Source organism: Cariama cristata, unplaced genomic scaffold (assembly GCF_000690535.1).
Source record: "Cariama cristata isolate BGI_N322 unplaced genomic scaffold, ASM69053v1 scaffold14574, whole genome shotgun sequence".
NCBI classification, from domain to species: Eukaryota; Metazoa; Chordata; class Aves; order Cariamiformes; family Cariamidae; genus Cariama; species Cariama cristata.
In genome coordinates this window covers 23,737-35,272 of record NW_009612447.1, presented here as the reverse complement: position 1 = coordinate 35,272, position 11,536 = coordinate 23,737, and the positions used below count along the sequence as shown (strand labels likewise).

The window sequence follows — 11,536 nt, the reverse complement described above, 5'->3', positions numbered from 1 at the left end:
AAGTACTTTGTATGTCAGATCCATAATATTTGAACTATAAGAAGCTATCATTATGGAAAGGCACAGAAATACAAGGGGAGTTTTAGAGCTCTCCATAACGAAAGAGCAGAGCTTATGATTTGTTTCTGTAGGCATTTTAATTGTTATCTACATGTCATTGGTGCCTAAATCTGTTCGTTCTTTTTTCCATGGGCAGGAAGAGATGATATGAAAAAAAAAAAATCAGTTAGTACTAACAAGTTGCCTAACAGACTGTGCTAAGAAGACAACAGTAATATGTGATAGTTTTTATTTCTTTAAATACACATTCCTCCCTTGCTCTTGTGTGCATTAGTTGAGCCTAGTATTTTCAATATCTGTTGTAGGAATGGTTTCTTAGGAGGTTTGAGTGTGGAGTGTAATCTGGTTTTATCAGTGGCAGCACAGTGTCCAGTTTATGGGGGATATGGCAGAAGTAAGTGTGAAAAAGGTTATAGTAGACACATAGGCAGTCAGGACTATTATATTTGGAGCAGGTGGCATGTGACCCTAGAGACCTATAATTCCGTGCAGCTTCTGCTGGTGTGCACTCTGATTGTGTCACATTTTGCAAGCTAAGATTTGGATGAGATCTCTTCTGGGAATATATGAGCGCTAAAGGAAGTAGTGTCAGTAACTCAGTAGGAAATATTGCTTCCACTAGCTTGTTACTGACCCATGTATCTGTGTGTGAGGCAACACAATGATAGCAAATATGCTTATGTGTTTTCTGATAATATGTTAGGCTGTAGGGAGTGATCTGTTGTGGTCTTAGGTGGCTATAATACCTTCCCTAAGAGCAGGGATTTCAAATACCGGCTTTGACCTTTGCCGAAAAATAACTGTTTCCACCCTCCCATTCTTCAAAAGCAACAGTAAAGTCAGATCTTTTGTCCTGTCTTTTTACTGATGACTGTTCTGGAGAAGCTGAAATTAGTGAGCACTTGCATATCAGATGACGAAGCAGGGTGGTGACTGAAGTGTTGAATTTTTACTTCATCACCCAAGGCAAGATAGATGTAGACTGGATAGTGTGTGTACATATATATATACTTGTCTATATGCTTGCCCTATATACTTGGCCTGGTTTTATACCCTGTTTTAGACATTAACTTTTGGCTGCTACTAGAAGTAGGATACCCAATATACAAGAGCATATAGAATATACTACTTAAATAAATTAATAAAATCCAATTACAGCCTTCCTTGTCTATGTACTAGAAGAGATTTGACATCCTAGTCATGAGGCCTATGTCTGTTCAAACAGTTTGTACTATAACAGCTTTCTGACCAAGTTGTTTTAGCTTACATTTGTGTTAAAAAGGGTTAAAATATTTTGTGCTTTCAGGTTAAATAAGAAACATCTCCCTTGTTTTAGACAATTTCTAGTCATAAAGTAAATAATAAACAATAGCTTTCCACTTAAGTGAGATGGAGAGAGTGCAAAACTACTTTTTTTTTCTTTTCCCTGTCACAGATCATCATCTTGGAAATAGTTTTCTAGTACAATTCCAAACTGAATAGTGGGAAATTTAAGATTGCAGTGTACTTAAATTGAATGTAATTTTTCTTCCCCACCTTCTTTTGAGGTTACATCATGTAGTATTTGTGCTGTTGCCAATTAAATAGGTTGTCTTTGCAATTCCAGCTACCGGTGCATTTCTGTGAGCAGAGAATGGTCCTAGCTTATAATTTGATTGTGAGTTGTTTGTGGTTTTTGTTTGTTTGATTGTTTGTTTTTTAAATGCATTGGGATCTCTCATGGTGAAAGTTACTGTGGTATTAGCATATGTTCCTGATTGTTAAAGTAGAGATTTGAGATATGACAGTGCGCTATGCTCATAGATCCAAAAGTGTAGGGATATTTTTGCACAAATTATCACTTAGAAGAACTATCCAACATTTCTTAGTTTTAATTTATTATAAGGTGGGTAGGGATGTTTATGTTTTAAGATGTATTTGTCGCAAGCGTGCTAGGCCAACTGACATATTACAGAAACAAAAAGCAATGTCAGAGCTTTGGGATAAAGTGTTCTGGCTGTCCTACCTGTTGCTTATTGGAGTTGGTTTTGGGTGTTGCTGCTTCTGTTATGTGCAAGATTGCAGCATTCTTACTAGGGTGAGGTTTTTTCTTATGTTCCTTTTTTTTTTTCCTTTTTTTTGTCTGCCAAGATGCATGGGTAGGCATAATGGACTTCAGTCAGGAATAATGTAAGTTGATGAGGAAAAGAGAGTAAGTGGGGATGCTTAAGTTGAGAGTTAATGGTAGGGAAATGAGCGTTTTCCCTGAGTCAGGTGTGTTAGTTTTTTAAGGCAAGGTGAACTACCTTGCAATTACATGGGACTGTTTGTTAGTTGGGTTACTGAAAAGCTCAGTGTGTCAGGTTCTTTGCCCTGTTCCTGCTTTTTTCTTGCGCTGTTCACAGACTGCTGCTCTCAGGGGATTTCTGGCCAGGCAGATCTACCATGAATGGTGTTTGATGCAGTTCAGTTTTAGACTGCAACTGCATTAATTACAGTGACCCTGCTTTATGAAGAGTTTGTTCCTGACATCTGTTGCTGCTGCTCTAGTTTTGCAGGGGGTTTGTAGTTCTGACAGATTCTAAGAAATTTTTCTTGAGAGACACTCACAGCATGGTTTGTACTTACACTCAGAGTGACCATTTCTAATGGTTGTGTCGTTTCCTCTCAGCTGCTGTCTTAGGAGACTAGGGATCTTTCTCATCGGTGAGTACGCTCCTTTTGCTTACTCTGTGAGCCTGGTCTTCTCCTGTTGTGAAGTCTCTCCTGTGACAGCCTATAACATGTGCCAAATGATTGGCCTCTACCTCTGTCACAGTAATTACTTCAGAGAAAGAGTTCTGCATAAGACATCACACAACATTGAACTAAGGTTGATGAGATGCAGTCGCAACAGAGTGCTAAAGCTGCCCTAGGCAGGTCTATAAAGAAGGCTTTGTTCTATAGGGAAATTCTGTAGACTGATGAGTTGGATAGTTTAAAGCATTTAGTGAGGCCCCATAGTTACTGCAGATCATTGAAAGTGAATACAAATACAAGGCTCTTCAGGAAGGAATTCCTAATAAGACTTCAGCTGTTTCACATCCAGAAATGCCTACCTGTAGTATTTTGTGCGACTGTCACAGGGCACATTGATGTTACTTGTGGCTAATTCCATCCTATTTCTTTAGGAGATGATGAGCAAAGTGATTGGTTTTATGAAGGAGAGTGTGTTCCAGGATTCACTGTCCCCAGCCTTCTTCCCAAGTGGGGAGCTGACCATCGATCTGAAGTGGAGCGGATTGACTCAGGCCTGGACAAGCTCTCAGATTCCACATTCCTTTTGCCCTCGCGACCAGCTCAGAGAGGTGAGGTCCATAAGGAATGCCATGTGTTTGGGAACTGTTAATGTAATGGCAAGAGTTGATTCTGTTCAAAGGTGCTGCAATTTAAACTGATATTAGTGATCTGGGTTTTTTTTCATGATCCAATTAAAAATAGCTGCACTACTGGAGAGGATACTAAAATACTCATAACAGCTGCCTACATTCTTGAGTCTCCTTTTTTAAATAGGGATTTTATTTGTTTTGTGAATAAATTGCATATCTACCTCTTGCAGATTGAGAAACAAGAGACAGAGGATATGATTTGACCACTGAACTAACTATTTTTCCTGGTGCTTTTGTCAGGAAGAATCTTCTGTATTCATTGCTCAGTTTTTCTGGGTTTGATTTTTCAGGATTTCATGCTCGCCTGAATCGCCTTCCAGGAGCTGCTGCCCGTTGTCTCCGAAAAGGTCGGAGGAGGCTTGTTGGCAAGGTATTCCCTTTTGCAACATAATAATTTTGTATTTCCAATGCTGATCAGTCCTGAAGTACTATTTCTAAGATACCACATGAATTGTTTTCTGCAGAAAGGGGCCCTGTACATTTTTTGTTTCATGTATTGTTTGATTTGTTTAACTGCTTTGACTGTCAGAAGTTGATTGAGTGACTAAGTGGATTTTAAGGCAGGTTTGGAGTGGCAAAGACAGTTGATCAGTTCTAAAAGCAGTATGAAAGGAGGTCTGAAGATGAATGGCAGGGAACATAAATATCAAGAAGATTTAGACAGAATGTAAGGGAAAATGATGATGGCATGAAACTTGTCCATGCTCATAATCTGAGACTACAGGAGCAGAGAGGTGACTCAAAGGTGAAGGAAGGCAAAATTTTAGCTAGGGAAGCAGGCTGCTCTGTATGGCAGCAAAGGAAGGTGGTTTTAGCAGTTGCATTTTTAGTGGGGAGACAGAAGAATAAATAATGCAGACAAAGTTACGAGAAGCCATTGACTAGGTTTATTATATGTAGGCCAAACAACAAGCAAAATGTTAGTCCTCTTTCTGAAGGAATAAGCAATACTTTGCAGATGCCTGTCTAAAAGATGGAGGGATACACCTGGTTGAGGCTGGATCTTGGAGTGTTGACTGCTGCTGTTTGTCATAAAAGATGTTTCTGAGAAGGAAGGTTTTGGCTGTTTGGCTTTTATTTTATAGGCATGTGCTCTGTGCTTTTGAAAATATTGGCATATCTTCTGAGCTGACTGGCTTTAGAGAGTCTTTTAGCAAGGTGTGTTAGAGGGGCCTGGAGCCTAGAGGAGTGCGACTTCTTCCTTCTGTTCAGTCACACTTGAAAGATCCTTGTGTGCCCCTTCTTTCTTCCACTCACCTTGCTTAGTTGTAACCAGTGTTTAAAATATGAATCCTCAGCTGGCAAGAGACTGGCTTTGGGTAGAGTTCCTCAGGCCACCTGCAAGTGGCTGGGCCTGTTGGCAGCACCTCTAATGATCCAAATGAGAAGGATAATATTTACTTGTTTAATTCATCTTCATCACCTTAAAGGGATCTTTGTCATTTGCAGCGGAGGTCACTGCTCCCCCTTCCCCATCTCTCTCTAAATTGTAATCATAAATAATGAGTTTCATTCAGAGCTCCCCGGCAGCGAGCTGCTAATTACCAAAAGTACGGCTTGTAATTTACACAGTAATAAACCGTAAATTTAAACATTACGGCACTTTAACTTAATAATTTTCCTGCTGTAACAAATAGCCCATCTTTCACCCCTGCTGCTACAACTTCCCCCAAATTTTGAGTATGTTTTGCCTATGTACCTGGCACAAACAAATCTTACCTGTGAAAGCCTTTTACCCTCATCTTCAGACCTTTACTACAAAGTATATTTCTTTCCTGGAGATAGTTGCTATGCAGATATGAACAGCTGGTGCTTCAGGCTGTGTGTGTATGTGTATGCCAGCATCAGGCACACACACAGAGCAGTGTCTCGCAGGGAAAAATGTGCTCCCAGAGCAAGTCCCTTCTTCTAGGATCTACCTTTTCTTTAGCTGCTAGAGAGGCAAAAGCTTCATGCATACTCCTTGTTTCATTCACCTGTGCTTGGTGAATCCCCATTGTTACGGGGACAGTGCGATGTCCTGTCTCTCAGCCTATTTGTGGCCCAGCTGACCCTCGCAACCTGGAAATAAGCGCTTCTCAGCCGTTTCCCTAGTTCTTAACTTCATCCTTGTGCTGCATACTTTGTACCGCTCCGGTTCTTGGTGTGCCCCTGTGCAAGCATATATCATCACTAAAATAATAAAAACTGAGACCCACAAATAAAACTGAATTATTTTCTGCCATTCTAATTAGTTAAATCAGCTCATTTGAGGTTCTAAAGGAGACAGTGAATATGTTTAGCTGAGAGTCTGCTGGGAAGGAAAGGATGTGGCCAAGGGGAGTAAGATCTGTTCTTATTGGCAGCAGCAAACTATTATATCTGCTCACTGTGTGAGAGTCTGCAACCTTTTACCTGTCTTTGTGTTTCAGGAGACGTCTGTGAGCACTCCGGGCACCGAGAGGCTAGGTCATATTGTTAGTGGTCCGCGCCAGAAAGAGTAAGGCCTTTAACAGCTGTTGGGTAGAACTTTGGGAGGGGAGGAAGAACTATAGGGTCCCCTTCCCTCCTGGGACTGAAGGGAATGAAGAGCTAGGTGGTAACCTAAGCATGCAGTGACCTGTGGAATGGGAGACAGTCCTCTACTGATGGCTTCTCCATTTTCTTATTTACAATTGCTGACTTCCCTTTTGTTTACAAGGTTACCCCAGTGTGTGGACACTGCTCAAATGCCCTTTTGGTTACAGTCAGCTATTTCTTCCCCCCTCCCTTATAATGTGCCATTGCAATAACTGCAGATCTTCTGCACAGTGTGAGAAGACCAAACCCTATATGTTAGTTTTTTTAAAAGCTTCTATGTGGAGTCATGCTATGGGTGCATACCCAGACTCCAGAAATGATGACGACAAGGCAGCTGCAAAATTGCTTTCTTTTTCTTTGGTTTTCTGTCTCCTTCCCCAATTAGTGTATTTAAATTGTAGTCAGCACTGGAAATAATCATGGTGCCTATCCTTTGGCATCCCTCTAATGCTATTCTTGTTGGGCAATGGATAGGTAAGGATGACTGTAGTGCAGTGGGTCCAGCCTTCACCAGCTGTTGGTATCCAGTTTTCTTCCTTGGATCTGAAATTTGTTGTGTTTAATATGAGTTCTGCTGATGTTTAATCTTTCTCCTTCTCCCTCCATCTTTGTTCTTCCCTTCCCCTTCTGTCCTTACCCCCAACTCTCCTTTTTTCCACCCCCTCCGTGTTCACTCCTTCCTTGGCATTGCTCCCACCTGTCCTTCTGACTCTGCCTCCTTCCAGTTTTTGGTTACCATCCATGGGGAAGAGAGATCGCAACCAGGTAAGCTGACTCTGCTCTACTTTTTTTATTTTCTTGGTTTCCTTCTCTCTAGAAAGAACAAAGTGCCGGCTTCTGATTTCCCACACACTGTGGCCTGTGCACATGAGGTAAGGCAGCCCTGTCTCTTCTCATTTTGTTAATTGAGCTTTGGACACAACACATGTCTCAGGCATTTTATTGTCTGTTTAAACAGAATAGCTCAGGAACTCCTTTTGTGTATCTCCGTGTTTCAGGTTAGTGTAGGCCTTCCTCTCTGACAGTGAGTGGGAGAGAAAATGCCTCTTGGCAGGAGGAGCTTTGGCCTCTCAAAATTCCATAAGAATCGGAACATTTTTCTCTTTTTAAATACTTTGTTTTGCCTTGTTTGGCTCAGGCTTCTACCTGATAGTCTCATCAACAAAAAAAGGGAAAAAAATGGTGAGCTGATTGTAGTTAAATAGCAGCCATAACAGGAAAATGTAAGAGGTGGTAAGTGAGAGGAATAGGCATTCTTATAATTGAAACTCTTGTGTTTGTGCTTTTATATTCTCCAGTAAGTCTTTCGTAGCTTCTGTGCTAGGAGGCTTTTTTACTTAAGGTAGAAGAGCTCTGGTTCTTAATACCAGAAAGCAAAAAGGATCTTTCATTTGAGCAGTCATGTTGTAACAGTGTTCCTAGCCACGCACACTCCCTTCTGTTCCTTTTGTGAGTTGTTTTTTGGTTGGTGAGCAGTAAGATTGAAATCTGTTTTACCCTTCAGTTGACTAAAAATACATATATGGCAAGAAGTAATTTGCAGGCCTTTGTGCAATTGTGCATTTTCTCTTAATCAGAACATTTCACATACCACTTTTATATAGCTAAAGGTAAGAATGATAACTACATAAGCTTTAAAATGACCAAAATAAATTACTTTTGTTTTTCTTCAATGAACTTGAATCAGCTACAGAGGGTTACTGGTGATTCTCCCTACTGTGCAGCTGCAGTGTTGCTTCACTGACAGTAAACTAACAGTCCAGCTTAAGGAGGAGCTCCCTGATAGCAGCAGCTTTGTGGTGCATAGTGCCTCTTCTTTCTCAGAGAGGTTGAAGGCAAAGGCCTAGTACTGAGTTCTAGAGTTGCAGATAGCTCTTATGATGAGTCCTGCTACAGCTGTGGATTATTCATTTGTCCTTATTAAAAAATGCATCAGTAATTCTAGTAATACAAGAAAAGTGTTCTGGAGATTGGTGCAGCACTTTGCAAAGCAGATGGAAATGAATTTCCTGCTTGAGATGTGAATTATAAATAAAGAAGAGATGCTAAATGGAAGTATAATGCAGGTACCCCAGAGAAACTGCCAGTCTAAACCTATTTGCATATTGAGCAAAGTTTGCTCCAGACATTGATTGACTAGATTATTGCATTTCTGTCCTGACCTTAAAAAAAAAAAAAAAAAAAAATCTTAAGAGTTAGGTCTTCTACTGCAAACTGTCTCGCACAGGTTCGGTGCCTTTAGGATTTGTCTAGTGTACATCTAAGAAGGGATCTAAGATTAGCCTGACCATGTGGTGTTTCAGAAATTTGTTTTAAGCAGTTAGCAAAGAAAGATTGTGGGGTGGGTTGGGAGTGGGAGGAGCAGCTCACTTGCTGTGGAATGAATTGGGAGCTCATTGTGAACTAAACCTGATGGGCCTGAGTCTTCTAGATGTCTGTTTCAGTGATACATACGACCATAGGAAATATTGGAACTACTCTGTGGGAAGTTCTGTGCTTGCACCATTCGTAATGGTGACTCTTCTCCCTACAATGTGAAGGTAGACAAGAGGCTTCTCAAAAGGGAGGCAGACTTTTTGCCCATGGCATGCAGCAGTAGAGCATTTTGAGTATGCTGTTCGTCAACCAGCATTTTTAATAATGCGAGTTGAAAGAGGAGTGTGCTTATAAGGCTGTCTGTTGTGAGAAGATAGTTATGAGATTTGCTGTTGCACCCCATGCTAACCTTTTGTCTGAAGTGAGAGTCAGTTCTCACCTAATATGAACTAGGTTCACCCCTGTATGAACAACTATAGGGAATAGATCTGAGCAGCTGTATCTGGAAACTATTTCTTTTAACACCTTGCTTAAATAAAATCTCTTGACTTTCCAGTTCAATCCATTATCTCCTCTGTACTCTCTGGATGTGCTTGCTGATGCTTCCCACCGAAGATGCTCACCAGCACACTGCACTGCCAGGTAACTCCCTTGCTCTGCTCTGTTGGGGTTGTCTCACTTCCCTCCCATGGTTATCTTCAGTTAGTACTATGTGGTCTGAACAATACTCGTGGACCTGGAAGTTAATGCACTTTTCTCTAGGAGGCCTGCGTTCAAACTTAGCATAAAACCTACTGATGCAGATTATTTGAGAGTCTCAATACATTAAGCGCTTAGAGTATATGAAGCAGTGTATGACAGGCAGAACATACTGTGCTTTGAGAAATGAATGTGATCTGTTTGGATTGTGCAACGAATTGCTGCAAGTCTGTTCTATAGGTACAAATGGACATAGTATTGTTGCCCAGTGTTAAAATCGGAACAAGATGAGAGGGAAAGTGCTGACAAGCTTGTGTGGGTGACATGCTGAGGCATTTTGGTATCCTGGATGTCTAAAATAGACCCTCTGACCAGATTCAGAACTCACCTGAGGTGACCTCTAATGGCTTGATATCTATCTCTATTGTTATAGCTGAAAATTTAGATCTGATCTGGCCAAACGTTGAGGTATATTTGAGTCTGCATAGTTGGGGTTAATATGCTGTTCAGGCACCTTCTGCTGACTAATCCTGAATTAAATTCAAGTGTTGGCCTTGGAGGTGACTCCTATTCTTGTGCTGCAGGTGACTATCTAAAGATAAGGTGCCCTTGAGCTCTTTCTCCATGCAAGGAGACAAAGCCTTGCTTGGGACACAATTCTGCTTATGTGCTTGTATGAAGGACCAAATCTGGAAGAAACGTCTGGACTTTCAGCTTCATGGCTTTCTTTCCCTTGTTAATTAGCAAATAGAGCATGAAAAATGTACTGAGGTTGTATGTTTCTGAATGAAAGCTTGGCACCCACCCAGCAAAGCATCTCCTCCCACTGGCTTCTGCAGGGAATTTTGTGATGTCGCACCATGACCTCATGCTGCTGTAGCCAGCATGCTAAAGCTGGAAAGGGGGAGGGAGGAAGAAGTCAACTCTTGAAACATTCAACTGGATGAGAATAAAAAGAATTCAGAAGATTTTGCATCAGCAAATTGGTTCCTTTCTGTCCTTTTGCCCCACTCTGGGCATGTTTTGTGCCTGTAAAGCAAGAAGATTGATCGGTCTCTTCATTTACAGCTAGGATAACCTTTCTTGTGCCTTGAGTATTTTAATTAGTGCTCTACAGAAGTTTGTCATCCAGAAAGGAGAGCTAGACAAATCCTGCTTATAAATTCAAACAGGGCAAAATCTCTACCTTTATGATGATCAGTGAAGGCCCTTTCCAAAGCTACTGGTTGTGGCAAGGGATTTCTAAACCTGAAGGGATCATGTTTGCTTGATTTTGCTGAATATGTAGTCTAGTTAACCAATGAATATATGCTTGGTTCCTTCCTCTAATGAACAGGTGACTGGTGTCCTGGCAAACAAAATCCTCGATGAATTGTTACAAAATGTTGGCAGGGAAGTTGTCCTATCCCGGGGGCTGCTGTGGTTTTAAGTGCCTGTAGTTTGAGAACGTAGTTCCTATTTTAGTGTGAAATGTGCTCAAGAATCTTTATAGGAGAAAGAAATATTGAATGTGTTATGTGGCCCCATATCTGTGGTGAGGATGGAACTCTTCAGTGCAAGATGCTTGCTTTATGTAAAGATACTGCCAAGAGCACAGAAGGAAACTCTTCCTTTTCAGGAAGGTTTTCTTGACAATAGTTGTTCTTTAGATGCTTTAAGAGCCAAGCCTATTAGTAGTCCATTTTCTTGCAGGAGGTTCAGGTGATCTCTGTAAGCGCTGCTCAGCCATTGCCCTAGTTAACATCTCTTTTGCCTTGGATGTTGTCAATCCCAGTAGTTTGTGCTTTAGTGAGCTTCTAACAGCTTGTGCCTCATCCTGGAGAGACTCTGGTCAGAAATTTGTCAGAATGATGTGTGTGTGGAGGGGAAGATAATCCCCTGAGAATGATGTGAAATGTATTAGAGAAGAAACTGTCGTCTTGTTGTGGACATCCAATTTCTTAAGCCTGATACCCACCATGCCATGCAAAATTACTTCTCTCTGCGTAGTTTCTGCTATCAGAAATGTGTCCAATGGAATATAGTTGCCAGGTGGAGTCTTTTCTCTCCCATGGAAATGTTTTCTTTGTCTCAATGGTGGATTTTGGTGCAGTTCATCTAGAAGTGCAGTTCATCTGGAAGACTGGTGACCCAGTGCTTCATTTAAGCAGAGCTGAAGGCCAGAATACTAAGCAGAGTCAGGGGTGTTCAAGAAAGGCTTCTCAGTGTCAAGGAGGAGGCTCTATGTGGAGGGTTCCTTGGGAAGTCTTTTTTTAAAGGCTGTATAAATTGTACACTACCAAGATTACCTTTCTTGCTTTATGTCTGTGATGAGATTTCATTCAAAGTGTATGCACAGCACTGGGAATTTCACCCATCATTAGAAGCAGTTTAGTGTGTGTGGTGACTGTTATCATTAGTGGTATAATTTTATTTTGTGAAGTGAGGAGAGTTTCCTGCTTTCTTGCAGTCCTCCCAAGGGACGGCTGGTGTATTAATTTGCTGTATTGCCTCCT

General features: G+C 41.1%; 1 protein-coding gene across 2 annotated transcripts in view; it reads left to right on the top strand.

The window, feature by feature from the left end:
- The window catches only part of GPATCH2L (G patch domain containing 2-like), a 30,642-nt gene that overhangs the window by 7,270 nt on the left and 11,836 nt on the right, over positions 1-11,536 (top strand). Inside the window, exons 3-7 of one of the 2 annotated variants that reach the window (XM_009698642.1) lie at positions 3,210-3,386; positions 3,758-3,837; positions 5,879-5,946; positions 6,844-6,898; positions 8,899-8,984. In XM_009698642.1, coding sequence (XP_009696944.1) covers positions 3,210-3,386; positions 3,758-3,837; positions 5,879-5,946; positions 6,844-6,898; positions 8,899-8,984 — 466 coding nt within the window. Of the gene's footprint in view, positions 1-3,209; positions 3,387-3,757; positions 3,838-5,878; positions 5,947-6,751; positions 6,792-6,843; positions 6,899-8,898; positions 8,985-11,536 lie in introns of both variants that reach the window. The other variant, XM_009698643.1, reaches the window with a different exon arrangement.